Genomic DNA, 21,588 nt, shown 5'->3' on the forward strand with positions numbered 1-21,588 from the left:
TATATGCATTTGGTACTATAAATTTCCCGATGAATAATGCTTTTATGGCACACAAATTTTGACATGGTGTATTTTAATTTCCATTTAGTTCAAGGTAATTTCCAATTTCTTTATGATTTTTTCTTTGATCCAAGGGTTATTTAGAAGTCTATTTTCTAAGTATTTGAGACTTTTCCAAATAAGTTCCTGTCATTGATTACTAATCTAATTCTACTGTGGTCAGAGTATATACTTTGTATGATTTGAAATGATTTAAAATTATTGAGACTTATTTTATGGCCAATAATATGGTCTAGCTATCTTACTAAATATTGTTTATGTATATGGAAAGACTGTATTCTATTGCCATTCAATAGTATGTTCTGTACATGCCAATTAGATAAGTTGGTTGACAGCATTTTTCAAATATTTGATAGCCTGACTACTATCTTATTCCTTTTTTTTTTTTTTTTAATGGAGAAGAAATCTCACTACATTGTCCAGGTTGGTCTCAAAGTCCTGGGCTCAGCAATCCTCCTATCTTGGCCTCCTAAAGTGTTGGGATTACAGGTGTGAGACACTGTGCCTGGCAGTTTTATTGCTTATTGACAGTAAGGTATGGAAATCCCCAAGTGTAATTGTGGCTTTTTCCATTTTTCCTTACAGTTCTATCGGTTTTGCTTCATGTATTTTGATGTTCTGTTATTAAATGCATAAATACCTAGGATTGTTATCGGAAGAAATGACTCTTTCGTCATCATAAAATAATCTATTTTTTTTGCCCCTGGAAGTATTCCTTGCTTTTATATCTACTTTGCCTGCTTAATAGCAGACAAATATAAATACAAATATAGCATGTTTTATTGGATGACAGTTAGCAGGGAATATGTATTTTTTGATTGCTTCAATTTTCTTCTATTTATGTCTTTATACTTAAACTCATTTATTATAAGCAGCATACAATTGACCTTACCTTTTAAAGATCCAATCTGAAGGCCAGGAGCAGTGGCTCACGCCTGTAATCGCAGCACTTTGGGAGGCCGAGGCAGGGGGATCACCTGAGGTCAGGAGTTCAAGACCAGCCTGACCAACATGGAGAAACCCTGTCTCTACTAAAAATACAAAATTAGCCGGGCGAGGAGACGCATGCCTGTAATCCCAGCGACTCGGGAGGCTGAGGTCTTGAACCCAGGTGGTGAAGGTTGTGGTGAGCTGATATCACACTATTGCACTCCAGCCTGGGCAAAAAAAGTGAAACTCCCTCTTTAAAAAAAAAAAAAAAAAAATCCAGGCCGGGCGTGGTGGCTCAAGCCAGTAATCCCAGCACTTTGGGAGGACGAGACGGGCGGATCACGAGGTCAGGAGATTGAGACCACCCTGGCTAACACGGTGAAACCCCGTCTCTACTAAAAAATACAAAAAAAACAAACAAACAAACAAAAAAAAAACTAGCCAGGCGAGGTGGTGGGCGCCTGTAGTCCCAACTACTCGGGAGGCTGAGGCAAGAGAATGGCGTGAACTCGGGAGGCGGAGCTTGCAGTGAGCTGAGATCCAGCCACTGCACTCCAGCTTGGGCGACAAAGCGAGACTCCATCTCACAAAAAAAAAAAAAAAAAAAAAAAAAAAATCCAATCTGAAAATCTCTGCCCTTTAATAGGGGTGCTTAGACTATTTACATTTTTCATGAGATTATTGAATGGTTAGGTTTAACTCTCTCATCTATATACTATACGGTTTCTATTTGTCTCGTCTCTTTTTTATTCATCTTTCCTCTTCTTCTGCTTGCTTTTGGATTAAGTAGTTTTTATTATTTCATTATATATTTATTGTTGGTTTTTTGGCCATAACTCTTTGCAGCATTATTTTAGTGATTGTTTTAGAGTATCTTTAAGATACTCTTAGAGCATCTTTGAATGATCACAGCCTACGTCCAAGTAATAGAAAACTTTATAAAAGCTGTTAGAACCATAAAGTAGTATACTTCCATCTCTTCCCTCACAACTTTTCTACTATACTCATACATTTAGCTTTATATATGCTATAACCCCCATGTTATCTTATTTTTTTGTTTAAACAATCTATTTTCTTCTAAACTGCGTTAGTTAATGGGAAAACATCATATATTTACTCATGTAGTTACAAATTCTGGTGGTCTTTATTCCTTTGTATAGAACCACAGTTTGACCTGGCATCATATTCCATCTGCCTAAAATAGTTTAACATTATGTAGTGTAGACCTCCTTTTATTGTGCTTGAAAAATTATTTATTTCACTTATATTTTTAAAAGGTATGTGGCTGGATTTTGAAATCTAGGTTGATATTTGTCCTTTTCTTCTTTCAATACTTCAAAGATGTTGCCCCTCTGTCTTGTAGCTTAGATTGTTTCTGACAATTAATCACATTAGTAACTGTTATATGTGTTTCTCTGTACAGAGCATGTCTTTATTCTATGGCTGCTTTTAAGATTTTCTCTTTATCACTGGTTTAATTAATATGATTACATTATACTGCCTGGTATAGTTTTCTTAATGTTTCTTATGCTTGGAGTTGATAAAGTTTCTTGTTTTTTTTTTTTTTTTTTTTGTGGAGGGGTGTTTTGGGGGGTTTGTAGTTTTAGGCAAAAGTGGAAGCTTTGCACTATTATTTCTTGAAATTGTTTTCTGTATTTCCACAACTTCCTTTGGGAACTCTAATTACACATATATTAGGCCACTTATTGGCACCAGCTCCCTGATGGTATGTTTATTTCTCTCTCTGTGTGTGTGCGTGTGCGTGTGTGTGCGGGTGTATGTGTGTGATTTTGGATAGCTTTTATTATTATATTTTTAAGGTTACTAATCATTTCTTATGCAATGCTTTATGTGCTGTTCATAGCTTCCAGTGTACCTTTCATCTTATTCATTGTAGTTTTCATTTCTGGAAGTTTTATTTAGATCTTTTATCTATCTTCCATGTCTTAGCTTTTTGAACGTAAGGAATATAATTAAAATAACAACTTTATTGTACTTGTCTGCTAATTCTAACATCTTATCAGTTCTAGGATGGTTTTAATCTATTAATTTTCCTCCTATAATGGCTTATGTTTTTCTACTTATTTACATAACAGGTAATTTTTTTATTGAATGCTGGATATTGTGAATCCTATCTTATTTGGTACTAGATATTTCTGTATTCTTATAAATATTCTTCAGCTTTGTTTTGAGTTGCAGTTAAGTTATATGGAAACACGCTGATCCTTTCAGATCTCACCTTTAACATTTGCTGGGCATGACCAAAGCAGTGCTCAGCCTAGGGCTAATTATTTCCCAATAATATATAAATAAGAGTCTTGTTTATATTCTACTTCAATGCTTGTGGTCATAGGGTTTTCCAGTCGGGCTGGCAAGAACAGTCACTATTCCCAGATATATATAAGAACCAAGGAGTAGTCCATGTCATTCATCCTTTTTTCCAGTCTCTTTGTTTACTCACATGCATGAGCTGATCTGTACTCTGCTGCATACTCAAGAGAAAACCTGCAGATCTCTGGAATTCTCTTCATGCAGCTCTCTGCTTTCTGGTACTTTATCTTGTGAATTCTAGCCACTTGCTCCATCTCCTCAACTCAGGGTCTGGGGCAAGTCCTTTGTTTTCTGTCTATCAGTGACCACTCTCCTTTATTGCCTGATGTTCCAGGTCTTAAAAGCTGTTGTTTCATGTATTTTCTAAGATTTCTGTTGTTGTTGTTTCCATTGGGAGGGTAAATCCAGTCTCCATTTCCATCTAGGATGCACTAACATTTTATTTTAAAGAACTACAAATGTCCTATGTCAAGAAAATACTTGGCTACGTGGAGTCGTAAACTAATCAGAGAACTGTGAGCCATATTACATATTCTGATTCATTTTTTGCTACCTTTGTTTTGTGAAATTACATATATTTTATTTTTTTCTCTGCTTCTATGCTGATACCAAGAAAATAGTTGTCACTATTTAAGTGCTTTAATGAGAAACTGTTAAGTGAAATGAATGAATGATATTAAAGCATGAGAGTATAGTAAATAAAACATTAGACAAATAGTCCAAAAAATTACATGATACCAGGACATACAATGAGCTCAAATTGAAGGAATCACTGAAAAATGTATTTAGTCAGTTAATGTTTAATTTTTAAATTGGTAACTATTTCTGAAATGAAGTTTTTTGTATAAAACCACTAGTTCACCAAGTTTTTGAAAATCAATTGGGCAATACACTTTAAAAGCTATACACATGCTGTTACCTTTGACTTGCCAAATCTCCCTTTCACAACATATAAAAAATATTATTTTAAAAGTAGGGATAAAAACCAAATGCACAAATATTCTATGCAATCTAATTTATGGTAGTGAATAATTACCATGTATTGAAATGTTATACACAATCTTTCACAATGTTTACAACCACCTCTGAGGGTCACACAGATGAGGAATTGAGGCTGAGGGTGTCATAAAAAGCAACTCAGAGATGTTGAGATTCAAATCTGTTCTGACTCTAAGCCCTCTGCCTTTAGTTCCTAGACTACAATAACTCTAGAAAAACAGAGTTTTGTTAGGATAAGTGGTCATGGATGTTTTCACTCCTAACCACTCATTTTAAATTTCCACTACTATTATGATATATTCTTATTTTTTTTTTTGTAAATTAGAAGAATATTTTTAAAGGTCCACAAAATAATGTCACTAGATAATCTGAGTTAAAATTTGCCCTGAAGTTTGGCAATTTCTTTCTGGAGGATGGGATGCAAGTATATATTGACTCTAGAATTCATGAATATCAGAAAATCACTACAGAAGCTCTAGTACAAAAAAGTGAACTGTTTCCTGGGGGTTTACTAGTCTTCCCTTCAATAGCTGCTTCAGCAGTTTCCTAATTTATTTAAAATAAATCAGCATGGGACTGTGTAGAAATCAACAGAAACAAGGACTTGACAAGCTCAAAAAATTCCAGAGGGAGAAAAGGAGGAGTCCCTTCAGTACAGAGACTCTTAAATTTCTCTTTGTGACTATTCTCTTTGGGGTACAAGGCAAAAGAACTAAGGTGACGTTCATGCTCTCTAAGTTCTTTGATAAGAAACAAAAGTATATGTGCCACATTTTCTTAATCCAGTCTGTCACTGATGGACATTTGGGTTGATTCCAAGTCTTTGCTATTGTGAATAGTGCTGCAATAAACATACATGTGCATGTGTCTTTATAGCAGCATGATTTATAATCCTTTGGGTATATACCCAGTAATGGGAGGGCTGGGTCATATGGTACTTCTAGTTCTAGATCCTTGAGGAATCGCCATACTGTTTTCCATAATGGTTGAACTAGTTTACAATCCCACCAACAGTGGAAAAGTGTTCCTACCAACATGGCACAAGTATACATATGTAACAAACCCGCAGGTTATGCACATGTACCCTAGAACTTAAAGTATAATTAAAAAAAAAAAAAAAAAAGAAACAAAAGTAATTATCTTATACTGGCCATTGCTGGCCTGACAACAGATATAGTTTCAACTGTTATTAAATTTTATTTTTTTAAACAAGTTGTGTGAGTAACAAAAATCCCCCTATTTCTAATAAGTGAAACTTTAAAAACTTCAAAGAAATGGAAGTCTACTTTTGCTGAGGTAGTCTTCATGGAGATGGCAGGAAGACTGTACAGGGACTCTGGGCCAACATACACCCATCAAATAAGCAATAAGCATCCTCCTCGCTTGCAGGACACCTAAATTTGACTCAGTTCCCTGACTTCCCCTATTTTGGAATATAGAATTTCAGATGAGGCCAGGTAACAGCTCAAATCCAAGTCCAAATTGAGTCCCACTGACCCTATTTTCTATAGACAGCTACATCCTAGAAAGCATTAAGAGCTGGGCATAGAATGTCTTTAGTTGGGAGTCAGAGCAAGACAATGCTTGGCTGATAACATAACTTCTTTCTTTGTCAAATTATTTGGTTTCTCTTGTGAAAGTTTATATTTAAGAATGCCCATTTAAGAGGGTGGGAAAGGAAGGATTGGAATAACATATATTCTTAATTTCTCAGGCTACTTAGGGCCAAATGAAATATTTCTTCAAGGTGTATGGAAAGCCTTCCTGATCTAGTGCTTTCACTCACTAGCTGTGTGACCCAAGATAGTCAATGCAATATGTCTAAATGTCAGTTTTATCATGTGTTAAAATGGGGAAAAAAATCTCTGTTTCACAGATACATAAAGCCCTTACTTAGCACAGTGCCTGAAACATATAAAATGCTCTTTTTTTTTTTTTTTTTGGAGACAGAGTCTTGCTCTGTCGCCCAGGCTGGAGTGCAGTGGCCAGATCTCAGCTCACTGCAAGCTCCGCCTCCCGGGTTCACGCCATTCTCCTGCCTCAGCCTCCCGAGTAGCTGGGACTACAGGCGCCCGCCACCTCGCCCGGCTAGTTTTTGTATTTTTTTAGTAGAGAAGGGGTTTCACCGTGTTAGCCAGGATGGTCTCGATCTCCTGACCTCGTGATCCACCCGTCTCGTCCTCCCAAAGTGCTGGGGTTACAGGCTTGAGCCACCGCGCCCGGCCATAAAATGCTCTTAATAAATTGTTCTGATACAGGAGTTTTAAGAATGTTTAATAATATAGGGCAAGGGCCATAAATAATGCTAGCTGTGTAGGCAGTAGGATCAATTGATTAACTTTATAAAAAATACACACACGTATATACACACACATACATACATATGTGTATATATATACACACACACACACATATATTCATTGTATACATGGAGATTTCTGAAATGATTGAACAGAATAGGGCCTAACCATAAATACCTTTTTTAAAGCTTCTCAGGAGATTCCAATATCCACACAGAATAGAGAGCTACTGGACACAGGTTCTTAACCTGCGGTCCAGAGACTATAGAATACAGAAATCCATAAACTTGGGTGAGAAAACATGTAGACCTTTATCTTTACCAATCTTCTAAACTTTGGCATTTTTCAATCATGAATGTATAAATTAAAAACAAAGCCCCTCAGGCCCCCGGTGAGACAGAATGGACTCTTTGTGTCAATAAGATACCAAATTATAAAGGAGACCTGAGGCCATGCCAGGCAAAGGTAAAGTCAAGCACCTTTGCACTTAAAAAATAAACTATTCTCAGTGCCACAAGGACTTTTTTTTTCCTTTTCTCTGGCAGTTAAACAAGCGCTGGCCTCAAGATAACCAACATAAAAACAATTACAGCTCACTGATCACCAGACACCGACAGACTTCCCCTGTTCCACAAGTCATAACTACAGGTTTGATTGGACAAGAATTGGATTTTAGCAACTTTCTCCTGATAAGGGATTACCAACCATGGACTGACTCTGGCCAGTTTATAGAGGCTGTGCACTGAGTGCCTTCATGTCTCTGCTTCACCTTTTGATGAATAGAGAACAACTGTAATACATTCAAATGTTAAATCTCCACTGCAAAGTGAACATTACATGTATATAACACGGATGTTTGTTCAGTACACATGCATTAAGACCCCTTCATGAATATTCATAGCTTCTCCTATAACCTAATATGTAACTTAGATGTTAATGCCCCTTCATGAATATTCATAGATTTTCATATAACCTAATATATAACTTAGATGTTAAGGCCCCTTCATGAATATTCATAGCTTCTCTTATAACCTAGTGTGTATACTTAGCCAACCCCTTCACCTTAAATTCCTGTCTCACCTTTCTTCTCTTGAAGTTTCTGTCTCTGGCTTTGGCCAGCGGCCTGCTTCCTAGCCGATAGGTAGTAATACTTTCTAAGACATAAAGCTCTCCTTTCTAAATGTATAAATTGCCTGATTTTTTTTTTTTTCTTTTGGAGATTTGAGTTTCACTCCTGTGGCCCAGGCTGGAGTGCAGTGGTGTAATCTTGGCTCACTGCAACCTCCACCTCCCGGGTTCAAGCAATTCTCCTGCCTCAGGCTCCTGAGTAGCTGGGATTACAGGCACCTGCCACCAGCCCGACTAATTTTTTGTATTTTCAGTAGAGACGGGGTTTCACCATGTTGGTCAGGCTGGTCACAAACTCCTGACCTCAAGTGATCTGCCTGCCTTGGCCTCCCAAAGTGCTGGGATTACAGGTGTGAGCCACCACACCCAGCCAATTGTCTGATATTTTTAAGATAACAAATGCAATAAACCATAGTGGCACTATTGATATCTGTCACTTTGCACCAAAAGAAGTCACAGAAAATCACAGTAGAGTTGCTGCAGAAATCTCAAGTACTTATACTCACCAGGACATCAAAATTTTAATAGTTATTAGACCCACCACTAGATTGTTACTTAGTGCCTTAAAAAAAAATATATATATATATATATATATAGAGAGAGAGAGAGAGAGAGAGAGAGAGCTATATTGTATATTTTAAGGGAGATAGTGAGAATCCTTTGTAAGCCTATGAATTTTGTTTTATGCCTTCAAAAATATTCTGGAAAGAGGCTCCTAAGCTTCACCAGAGTGCCTAAGGAGTCCATGGTACACATAAAAGGTTAAGTACTCAATATTTAGAGGCTATTTGTCAGTAAAGCACCTTCAGGAGTGCTGATGTAGATCAACTTCTTTGGAGTCACTTTGAACCTAATATGTACAATGCTGATCTCTCAGTAATTAACTGAGAAAGTGTTTTCTACAGAAATGAGGTGTATTGTAATAGATGTATATTTACATATCAATTGTTCTTCCTTATTAATTTCTCTAACAAAGCCATCATTTCCTTTTCTATCTTCACTAGCTGATTCACTGCTGAAGCCCTACCTTTTGCTTCCTACTTTAGCTGCCACAAATGATAAAAAAAAAATTCAGTCTTTGCTTCCTAATTCGGTGCATTCAAAGTGTAGCATGTATTTTTTGTTAAAAAAATTTTTCCTCAGCCTGAAATATATGATTCATAAAGGTTTTGCATTGAGAATAAAAGGATTCACTTAAAATTGACTTCTGCAAGCCCTAGTTATTCTGTACATTTAATAACAAGCATTACAGAATCTCAACTTAGGAACAAAAAGCTCTTAGTCAGTAATAAATTGTCACTACAATGATCAATGTGCCAAATTTAATTCACAGATAAATAAAAGGAAACCTTGAAAGCCAAGCAGAAGTCTAGTGTGAATGTAGGCTTTGGTATAACTGTGACAATTCAGAGATGAGCCCTCACAATATATTTCAGAGGTCTCTCTGCCTTTACATTCAAGAAGTTCATCAGCTGTCTCCTCTGGTTTATGGTCAACTGGTGCTCACCCTCTCTGGAAACAGAGACATTAGCTAGTGATATTAGCTGACCTACATCCACACCCAGCACAATTCTTTTTATCAGAAAAGTTAGCTTTTGCATAGAAGCTGCCACAGTGGGTTGAATTGTCCAGTCCCTGTCATTAAAGGTGGCAGCCAGGCAGTCGAGAATGATGTGAAAAAACTCCAGCAAGAGTGATAATTAAACTTGGAAAATGAAGGGTCACCTTCTTTCATTCAGCTCATTGGGCAAACGCATCAGAATAATTCCAAAACAGCGGGGGACTGTCTACTCTCAGCATGACAATATCTAGGTACACACACATATTTCTATGGGTTCAAACGGGAATGCCATTTTAATTGTATTTAAAATGTTATCTTCAATATGAGGAGTAAAAATGCTAGAAATTAGTTCTAGGAATACAGAAAAAGAAAAATGTGTATAATCTAAATAGGGAAAGAATCAGAAACAAGAAAACTATGCATTGTTTTCTCAAGAATAAGCATTATAAGAGAAGAAAATAATCACCAGGGAAATTGAAAAGAATATTAACTACATCTCTTCTTTCTACATGACTGTAGAATCACAAAACAAGGGTTTCATCTCAGGTTTCTTGTCCACTTACTGTCATTTCTTGGTGGTCATTATTACAACTCACTCCTACCCAAAAAAGAGAAAAAGTATCACATGAAGTTAAGAAAATCCATTGGTAGGAGTTATTTTCCAGGAAAATATTGTTTTTCAGACACATTAGCTTATCTAGATACTATTGAATCAGTATTTGGGAAATTATATTTCATACCATTCTCATGAGGCATTAAAATGTAATACTAGACGGGGAACAGTGGCTTACACCTGTAATCCCAGCACTTTGGGAGGCTGAGGTAGGAGGACTGCTTGAGTTCAGGAGTTCAAGACCAGCCTGGGCAACATAGCGAGACTTCATCTCTACAAAAAATTAAACAATTAGCCGGGCATGGTGGCAGGCACCTGTAGGCCTTGGGAGGCTGAGGCGGGAGGATCACTTGAACCTAGGAGCTGAAGGCTGCAGTGAGCCATGATGGTGCCAATGTAGTCTGGCCTGGACTACAGAGCTGGGGGTGTACCCAATCTCTAGTTAAAAAAAGAAAAGTAATACTCAATATTTAAGGACAACATAGGCAAATGCACTGGACCAGAGAACATTGTTATCAGACAGAAGCATGGATGGTAAAAACAAATTTCAAGTTCAAATTCTAGCTTCACCATATATTAGGTGTGTAATGATTGACATGGTACTTAATCTCTGTGTGCCTCAGTTTCCTCATCAGTGAAATAGAGACAATAATACTACCTATCTCATAAGGTTGTTCAAAAAGATCAAATGAGTTTAAAATAAATAAAACTTTTATAACAGTGCCTAGCACAGAGTGAGTGCTATATGAGTGCTCATAATATATTATTACCATTACTATTATGTTGCATGTTCAGTACCTGGCAGAGTATTTAATACTGTACATCAGGTTTACAAACATATTATTTCTTTTTATAGTTGACCTTTTTCGTTGTCCTTATCATTCTGAGAAACGCTTCCCAAAAGACGTAGGTCCTTTAACAAACAAATAGCTCAGCATACCTCTTATATAGAGTGTTATATAATGTGAAAACAGGGATAATTTTCACAACAAGTTCAGGAAGGGAAAGATTCCTAATAAGCAGAAACTAGAGATTTTAGATGGGTCTTGATAGTTCCCTTCACATCTAAACGACTGTCTTGAGGAAGATAAATTATATTTGTTCTATGTGCATGTATTTTATTTCAAATTAAGAGATAATTTTGAAATAATTAGAGCTGTGTAAAACAGAAAAAAAAAAACTTGATGGGCAAGGCAATCGTGTGATTTCTATATTCCTTTGTAAGAATTTGCAATTTATCAGTTTGTAGACAAACATTCACCAGTTTCAATAGATTTCAAAATATATCATTAGTATACTTGAGTGTTGTTTTTGCCTTTGAAAGACATATGTAGGTAGAAAAATATTTTTGATAACATAAACACACGTATTGCCTCAAATCTCAACCTCCATTCACTACCAGTTCATTGAAAGAAAGAATGAAAGAAAGAGATATAAGTTGTGTGTATTTGAAAGAGACAGAGAATTGAGGAAGAAGGAGGGGAAAAGGGAGGAAGGAAGAGAGAGAGAAAGAGGGAGAGGGAGTAGGAAAAAAATAGGAAGTGGGAGAGGCAGGTGGGAGGGAGAGGGACTATACATGAATGACATTAAGGATAACTCTAACCAGACTATTGAAGAGAAAATATTATCTATTATATTTAAGCCTGATTTTACTGCAATATTTATGCATGGTTCTTTAAAAGAAAAAAAAATATTTTATAAAAGATAGTTGACTCATTTAGTATAGGAGTGCTAAAATTATTTGGTGAATTATTTCCCACTGAAAAAATATAAACTTCATAGGAAGATATGCTGCTTCTGCCTCAGGTTCATATTTAAAATGATTTATAGTCTGCAATTTCTTCCTAAGGTCATCACCTTCATAAATACCAGCCACATACAGTGAAAACCAACTCAATAAAATGAGTATTTCATTTCTCTTCCTTCTGCTTATGTAGATACTTCTTCCATCTTACATGGCACCCATTTATAACAAAGCTTCACATTGTGTGGATTTTTATGAGTTCTTGAGCTTTTCTTTCTTTTTTATCTTTCTATGCATCAGCAAAGCAACTGGCAGATTCTTTAATAAAATATACACATTAATATTTATAAGCCTATGAATTGGATGTTTAAATAAACATTCACCAACTTATGCCAATTCTCTTGTTTTAGATGTTAAATCACACTTACGTTGTCTGGAAAGTCAGCCTTTAGTTCAGTGACACTTTGACACCAATATGCAGCCGTTTTCTCACTGATGAGCTCAATATTCAGAAAGGAGCTTTGTCCAGGGCCATACATGGGGCCAGAGGTGGTTCCCCGGATGATTCTGGGGGAAACATTTGTCACAATATCCTGATGAAAGAGTAAAGATATTGAGTCTCCTTTTGACAAAGAAAAGCTATAATCTTTATTATCTGCTCATTTCCATAAGACAATATTTTATGAAGTCTCTTCTCCCATTTTTGCAGAGGAATTTTTAATATACATTAAATTAGAATTGAACATAAACTACTTGCAAATGAAAAAGGTAAAATAAAGTATTTGTTAGCTTTAGCTAAATTACTTATTGTAATTCTAGGTTTAGAATAGTGCAAAAATAAAAATATTTATATTCATTTACACTGATTTAGGGCATACACGTGTTAACTTGTTTGTGATTAAATAATAAAAACATGATAGGTAAAATGCAAAAGTTTATCATTTCTGCCTATTTAATCTAGGTATCTCCAATCACAGTTTAACTCCAATAAGAATTAATGTTAGTAAAAACTTTATTTTTTTCCCAAAAAATGTAATTCCAATATAAATAAGTGAAGGAATACATATTAGTATTACTGGCTCATCAACCATTAACACATATTTTAACAAACTGGCTAGGTCAAATTACTTATAGGATTATAACTATATATTCACATTCAATGAGAAGAAAGTCACTTTCTCCAAGACTGAAATGAGTATATCAATAACTTCCTGATACCTATAAACAGTAAACAGTAAAATTAACTTGCTTGTTAAGTGTAATTAACAATCCACAACTGCTTTTAAAGCTGTATTAACAAAGAAGAATAACATTCTTCCATTACTTAAAACTAAAAAGAAACAAAGAAGGAAAATGTTTCTTTTGCCAACTTCCAATTAAAATTAATTTTGAGTAAAGGTCATTTAGTTAAGGATTTATCAGAATTAGTCATTTAAGTACCCCTCCTCACCATCTTGTCACTTTTAGTAAGATAACATGAACCCCCATTAGTATATAGCAATTAAGGTCAATTTACATATTTTAATTAAGAACCACCCCATATAAAACAATTAGCGTAATAGGCATACTAACTGGATTTCATAACATTTGGACGTTTTTCCAACTAGATAGACAGGAAACCTTAATTAGCATTAATTAGTGCTGATCTGCATATGTTTGATAAGGCATACCCTTGCCACAAAAGATTATTTATTCCTGAATCTGCCAAATGCTACAGTTGCAGAGGATAAAAGGACTTTTCTTCACATTGCATGTTAATTTCTGGTAATTTACATTCACTTTTACATTCGATTTAGTATATTGTAAAATAAATGGTATAAATGTTACAATAAGCCTCCTTAAATATGTACATTTTAACTTATAGGAATCATGCCAGTTAATTTTTTACTAATTAAGTCATTCCATTTCTATTGTAATTGTGTGCAACATCTCCAGTTTGCTTTGATTTGCTATTGTGAAACCATGTTTCACAATCTTAATGGGTAAAATGACAAATAGAGTTACTTCAGGAAGCTCAAGCCTAGTGCATCAATTTCCATCTTGGCAAATGCTTAATGTTCTGCCTCCCTACAGGTGGCTCTGTGAAGCTCATCCAGTGGGTACTCCGGTGTTTTCATGGTCTGAGAAGACAATTCTTGAAATGTTTCACTCAGATGAGGCTGGTTTTCTTCTATGTTCCAATTTTCAAGAGCCATACCCTTTAAGCCTTGAGATCCTCCTTTCCTCCTCTGCTTTACTCCCTAATCTAAATACTCTTCACCTAAGTAAGTCCAACCTAGGCCACAAGTTGTTCTCTACACAGGATTTCTTAGCCAAGGAGGAGTGAAATCTGTATTTAGTTCACCAAGTCAAGTGCCCTGGTACTGTGTTGGTGGGCAAATAATGGGGCATCTGGTTTTGATGACCATTTTTTAATTTATTGGTCTGGAAGCAGGTGCTTCCTGCTTATTCAACAAAACTGACTCATGTTAGCAGCATCCCTACTCCTGCCCCTTCTCCACGTCTTCACTTAGACTTCAGTTCCTTTGAGAAGTTTTTCTTTTCTGTCCAACTCCATTGAGTCTTAGTAACACGCTCTGACTCATGCCACCATAACAATATATACCTTCCCCAACTGGCACTCTTACTACCGTTTATTGTGATTGTCTATATTCCTGACTGTACCTTCCACTACAGCATAAGACTTGTAAAGAAAGAAACTATATTTTGTTTACTATTATATGCCCAGCTTCCAGCCTGGCCTTTAGTGGTGCTAAAGTATTATATCTTGAATGAGTCTAGACTAAAACCATAGGCACTAGAATCAGTCTTGTCCTGAGGTATGAGAACCAAAGATACTTATTGCTGGCTGCATTCTGCTGCTGAACAGACCAGGGTTTGGACTTTGATATATTTTGGATGTGTACCCCACCGAAATCTCATGTTGAAATGTAATCCTCAGTGTTGGAGGAGGGGCTTGGTGGAGGTGATTGATTGCATCATGGGGGAGAATTTCTCATAAATAGTTTAGAGTCATCCTCTTGGTACTGTCCTCATGAAAATGAGTGAGTTCTTGTAAGACTTGGCCCTTTAAAAGTGTGTAGCACCTCTCCCCTCTTTCTCTTGCTCCTGATTTATCATATGATCTGACTGCTCCCCCTTCACCTTCACCTTCTGCCTTGATTGGAAGCTTCCTGAGGCCTCCACATTAGCAGATGCTGCTGTGCTTCCTTTAGAGCCTGCAGAACCATATGCCAATTAAACTTATTTTTCTTCATGAATTTCCCAGGCTCAGGTATGTCTTTATAGCAAAAATAGGCTTTTATTCAAAGTTCAGGATTTATTACTATGCTTAGATCTTTTCCTGCTAGTCCATTTCTCTAGAATTGGGGTTCTTGCTTGCTTCTTCTGATCCTTCAGGGACCCCTTTTTCTACAACTCAGAACACCCCCTCCCACGGCTAGATCCCTGAACCAAGTGCTGTGATACAAACCACCCACTGCTATAGGCCTTCTCACACAGCCTACTGTGACAACTGGCTGACAGAAAGCATGCTTGAACTTCACCACACTGCAGCTTCTAAGACCTTCCTGATTGCTAGTCCTTAACTGCTGGGTATCGCTGATCTCTAGGATTTAAATAGAATGCCCCCATTCAGATACAATCCAACTCCCAGGCTTTTTTGGTTCATGTGGATGTGAATTCTTAACCTGATCCATGACCACCTAGGGTATTTCCTAGCTAATGAGCCTGTCCAACTACAGTTGTCTTTTATGTTTGTCCTGTATGCTAAGAACACATCTTAACAGTATACGTAGGAATTTTTAAAATATCATAGAATATAAAAGACACAGAATGGAAATTTCACCTATAACTAATAAGGAAAAAAACCTTATGGTTCAGAAATTCTAAGATATATGCTATATGCTATTTACAGTAACCCTACTAATAACCACAAGGCCAACATCTCACATTAGCCAAAAGGATCTATAAGCTGACAATATTTAATTGGAGGACTGTCAAGAAAATGCTTCTTTCTTAAGGATTTCCCCCCTCAGTAATAACTCAAAACCTACAATTCTACCTTTAAGAAATTTTTCTTTGTGTATTATGAGCAAGTTTCTTATTAATGTTAGAGCTGGTTTATTTTTCTCTTCTATGATGTGGTGTTAAACTGTAAATATAGCATAGGAGAGTTATCAATGATCTCCTTAATCAAGATAATGAATAGGAAGTACAAACCAAATCAAAGGAAAATTTATCTACTTTATAATAGAGAATGCTTAATCATTTGTGTTGTTTTATAATAGAGAATGTTTATTTAAACAGGTCAATTTTCTCATTCCTTAATTCAACCAAACGTAAAAGGCCCTTTATAACTTCTCAAATTACAGATGCCTACTGTTGTAGAACGTGTTAACTATCTGTAAGGCATTTGTTAACATGATAGAAATTCAACATTTTCCAAATTCAACTAAAGTGGCAAAATTCCAGTGTATTCATCCAGTAATAAATGGGTAATATAAATTTTATTCTAGGTTTTCTTTCCCAAATTCAGTCATGTTTGCCATTGTTTTGCCAAAAACCTTCTCCACTGACTTGAGACTTTTAGAATTTTTAAATTAAGTGAAAGATGAATGAAAACACAGATATAACCAACTATCTTTGGTTATATAACTAGAGTTAGAGTTTCAATAATTGGACAATAACTTACTAAAGCTTTTGACCTGGGAAGACTAGAATTTGAGTGTGATTTCATAAGAGAATATTTTGCTTAAATATTTAATGGCTAAGTCTTATTAGCATTGCTTAAGGGAGTTAATACAACAACATAAACATATTCAAGAATAGTTAGAGTAGATAAGAGTTCATTCTCTATAATAAAAAAGACAAACTGCTATAGCTCTAATCTTCAGTGCATTAACAATATTCAGATATTTTAAAAAACAGATGTTTATTGAAAAGGAAGTGTTAGGTAATATCTTAGCTTTATGTAATATTATAACTACCATTATAACATCAAGTATTAGTGACCTTTTAACATTTGAAGTGATGATAGTGATTTTTTCTCTATCAGAAAAGAGATTTAAATGGTAAACTGACTAATCATATGTGTTTAGGTTCATTTACTTGACCTCTCTTATGTAAAAACTTATGATGTTTCCATGGTTACTACTGAATTAAAACAGTCACAATTGCCACAACGAACAGAAAAAGAAAACTTTGCAGAAATATCTGAATAAGAGGCTAGAAAAAGAATGGGGTCAAGCAAAGTTGGATGAAAACAGGAAATAAAATTTGCAAAGTGAATCATAGCTACATATACCACAGTGGATTAATTTTATAAACATCTTGTTGAATGAAAAGGGCACGTTCTAGAAAAATATGTAGAATATGACACACAACACAAAGCAATATATTGTTTAGTGAAACCATACTGATAGGATAAAACTATAAATATAAGTAAGGTAACAACTAAAAATAATTCATGATAGAAGTTACTTCTTGGAGTAGGTAGATGCTGGAGGAGAAATAGGAAATGGTAGAGCAAGGAGGCCTTTCTGAAACTACTAGTGATATATAATTATAAAGAAACTTTACTCTTGAACTGCAGAAGTGTGGTAGAATGAGAAATCTGTTCAATGAGTTATGTGGCAGTATAGTGTATACTGCTATGAGTTGTTGATAAAGTTTTATCAGTTTACCTGAAAACCTGTAACTGAAATCGAAGAAACATTTGTTTTGTTTCCTTAACTTCCAAGATTCTGCTGCAAATATTTTGTCAAAAATATTTTAATTATTTGGTTTTATAAATTAGGAGTTAAAAAATTAAATGTACTTCCTGACAAACTGTTTTCTAAAATATATCACTTTCCTCATAAAATCCTACTGAGATAAGTACAACATAACCAGACACTATTCCACAAAAGAGGAAAACCACTCTGCAAACAAGTCTAACAACAAATATATTGTTACAGAGTCAGATTCCATCATTATAAATCTAACATACTGCTACCCTGGGAATAGCAAAAAGTGAAATAAAATTCAAGAGTGGCCCAGTTTCTAGAACAATTGCGCTACTATGAAAGAACTCGCTAACATTTTATTTTCTTCATGAACTACGTATATTAATATTTGATTCCTCCCCAAAATAAACTTTATAATGGTCAGAATAATCTCTACTTGGTTTTCTCGGAGGGACAAAGTGAGCAAGATGAGTATTTGTTCTCAATAAATCATTTTTTTTCTCTTGTAATATCTTATATAAAGATAGTACTCAATATCTGAATTAGTGACAGAATTTGCCCTTTTGTTATCGGGAACTTCAGACCTATCTACATGGAAAACACAATAAGCAAAAATAGCACTATTACCCTAGAAATAAAAGATAAATTATCAGAGAAGTTGTAGCACTGACACTGTAGAAATAACAGTATTTTAGACATGTATAGCACAAATCTTTCACATATATCACTCTTCTGAAATTATCACGACCTATCCATGGTTGTATATCTAGTAAGCATTAGAGATGAGACTAGAACTCAGGTGTGCTTATGTGATACGGATAATAATAATGTTGTTAGTGACTTCTTAACATTTAATATACATAATAATAATTAGAACTTATTTCAGTTGCAAGAAAAACAAATCAACTTGAATAAGTTAAATTTTTAAAAAGTGGGGTGTGGTCTATTTATTTTAAGGAAAAGGAGAATTTCACATAACATACACAAATATGCAACTATACTTCAGCTAGGAATGATTCTTTGTCTCCTCTCTGCTTCTGTTGGCTTATTTCTTCACTTTTCTTTATGTCTCTCTACAGAGAGCTTCCTCTGTCTCAGTTCATAGGATAGAATATAACTCTCTGACAAGTCCCAAGTTCACAAGTTGTAGGGAAAGACACTCCTCCAAACTTGTAATCTCTTAGGCCAGATTTTAACCCCTGGTGACAGGGCCCTAATGGGCTTCAGTTGCATTAGTTAGTCATCCCTTGTTTAATGAACTATGTCTGGCAGGATAAATTTAATTAGGATTCACACAGATGCTCAGGTAAACAATGATGGGGTAACTGAGAGCTGGGCAACTAGTATTACAGGAATCCGTGACACCAGGACCAGTAGATTTAAATTCACCTTAGAAAGTTTAGAAGAAAATATACAGACACTGACAAAGGATAATTATCTAGGAAAATGGTGGTCAGACAGGCAAAATAATTATCATTTAGTGAAATAAAAACTCTCCATAGTCTTGAATCAAACATGATGATCCATTTCCTATTCCTGTGGCCCAAAACCTTGCAAGATCAAAATTCTAAGAATGCTTTGACATTGTCCAATGTTTTAGACTACACTGGGAATCTCTCATTATCATGTGCTAGTGTGTTGAAGACGGCAACACAAAATAGCATGGTGTGGTGTACTTAATCTCAGCCTTGGCCTAGGCTGAACCGACGGAATGAATAGATGTTCTATGTAAGAGGGGAGGACAGTGGAAGAAGTAGGAAAGGAGGAACAAAGAAGAGCACATTGTTCTAAAATGAATAAGAAAACATGTATGACCTTATTAGGCTTAAAAGAGGGCAATAATAAATGAAAACTGACTAGACTGAATGTCTGCTATATGTCAAGGAAGGAGTTTTACTCACATTTTCTCCAGTGCTCACCCAACACCAAATGTTCCTCACTCTTGGATAGTGTGTCACATATATAAAGCATGTGGTGTCTTATACTGTAGAAATATGGAGATTAATTTTCTGAATTTTATTCATGTCTGACTGATAAAAATACTGGCTCATACAATCATGTAGCCTTTTGTTTTTCCTCTTGCCCTTTTTCAAAGAACTTATGATTTTGTAAACTAGACACTAAAAGCGGTTTGTTTTGTTTTTTGACCTTCTCATCTGCCGATATGGATAACCATCACTCTGTCACAGAGAAGATGTAGGATATTAAATGAAGCAATACAGCACATGACTGGCATGTGGTATTTGATAAATAAATGTTTATTCATTCACCAACTCACTAGCTTCAGAAACAGTCAAAACAAAAGTTGTGAGAGTTCAGGTGACTGATTTTAACTAGTTCACGGCTAAAGCTGGGAAATAAACCAGAAATGAGGATGGGAGGATTAAACAGAGTTGGGTCAGATTGCAGAGTCTTGAATGACTGTTTTAAGGAGTTCAAACTTTTTCTGCAGGCTTTGAGAATCCATTGTGTTCTGTCTCCTATTCAAGTTATTAATACCAATAGCTCACAGCAGCTGTGCATTCACAGAGATAAGTTTTACAAGAAACAGATGAAGGGCTTTTTTAGTGCTGATATCAGATGGATTAGAACGTGATTAATCAACAGACAGACTGATTAAATTATTGGGTTCACTGTTCAGATAAGAGGTTTTGGATACACTCTGCCAAACTGTAATTAACTTAGAAATTTCTGCTGGCCTGCTTATAAGGTGATCATGTGATATGCTTTGAAGAAATCTTTTAAGGCCCAGAATAGCAGCTGTGAAGGTGTAAGCATGAGTCAGTTTTAACAATTATTAATTATCTTCAAGTATTAGAACAGAATTTTCACTGGAAGTGATAAATACTTTTTAAAATCTTTACTTTTAAAAAAACTTGTGTAAATCTCTGGCTCTATTCTACCATCGACTGCAAATGAAATGACTGCTATTGAAAGCAGTGTCTAAAAAAGTCGAGAGAGGAGTTTTCCATTTCTACAACATGGCTAACAAGATACTGAGAGAAATCCCTTGCAATATAACACATATAAACCTACTGGATAGGATTTTTTTTTTTTTTTTCCTAAAAGATGCACAGCTGTACTGGTATCAAAACAAGGAAATTTCTGAGAGATCAGAAATAAGCATAAAGCAGAGATTCACAAGGGCTAACTAACTATTGGGTAGTGTTTACCCTCAAGGTTTTTGCCCATCCCTGGTGGCCTAGAAACTGAGTTACAAACACCTGAGATAGCAGACAAAGTCTGGGACTGAGCACGTTGTGAGGTAGAATAGAAATCTCCACATAAATATAGGACCAAGAAAGAATGATGTTCTCACTAGAAAATAACTAGAGAGCAATGGCGGGGCATGTGCTAGCTTCAGCTTTAGTAATCAAGGAGATAAATAAGTCTCTTCTAAGAATCTAAACCTGTGTGAGTGCCAAAATTTAAACTGCGAGGTTAAAAATTTGGTTTAAAAGTGGTTCCTAGTCATGGTGTCCTTAGATAACTAGTAAAAGCAATCTCAGACCCTCTCGGGAAGAATTTACTTTACCTCAAATATTTCTAAATTCCCATAAATACATTTTCAAGGAATGTGAGCCCACAAGAGAATGAAACCACTAATGACATGAGAAAAAAGATATCATAGATGGGAGCCAGTGCAAAGAGAAAGCTACAAAATCAGATCTACCAAAAAATGTATATAATGGGATTATCAGATATAGAATATAAAAATTTTAATATGCTTAAAAATACAAGAGAGACTTGAATGTATAAATAATGAGAAACTCAAAGTTTATCATGAAGATGTAACATATGACCAAATAGAATTTCTAGAAATAAAAAAATAGGGAAAATTAAAACCTAATAGTTTGGGGATGACATGATGATATATCTGGGCAGGTTTACCTGAAAGCACAAACAAATATGATGTAAAACATGATCAAGAGATTAAGAGACATGGAGAACAGATTAACAAGGTAAAGGAAAAATAAAATTGTAGTTCACAAGAAGCAAATGGAGAGAACTGGGAGAGGCACTATTTCCAAAGATATTGTCAGAGGTTTAATAGAATTGATGAAGGCCACCAATTCTCAGATTCCAGACACCAACAAACTAAAGAAAGTAAGTTTTTAAAAGAATTGATATCTAGATACTTTGTAGTATATAAAGCAACAATAAGAAAGGGAAGAATTAAAAAATAACCAGAGGTA

General features: G+C 35.4%; 1 protein-coding gene across 1 annotated transcript in view; it reads right to left on the reverse strand.

Moving 5' to 3' along the window:
* DPYD (dihydropyrimidine dehydrogenase) overlaps nucleotides 1-21,588 on the reverse strand; it is an 849,957-nt gene that overhangs the window by 355,705 nt on the left and 472,664 nt on the right. Inside the window, exon 14 of the mRNA XM_025405641.1 lies at nucleotides 12,095-12,259. Within this exon, the coding sequence (XP_025261426.1) occupies nucleotides 12,095-12,259 (165 nt within the window). The remainder of the gene's footprint in view (nucleotides 1-12,094; nucleotides 12,260-21,588) is intronic.

This window comes from Theropithecus gelada, chromosome 1 (assembly GCF_003255815.1).
Source record: "Theropithecus gelada isolate Dixy chromosome 1, Tgel_1.0, whole genome shotgun sequence".
In the NCBI taxonomy this organism is placed as follows: domain Eukaryota; kingdom Metazoa; phylum Chordata; class Mammalia; order Primates; family Cercopithecidae; genus Theropithecus; species Theropithecus gelada.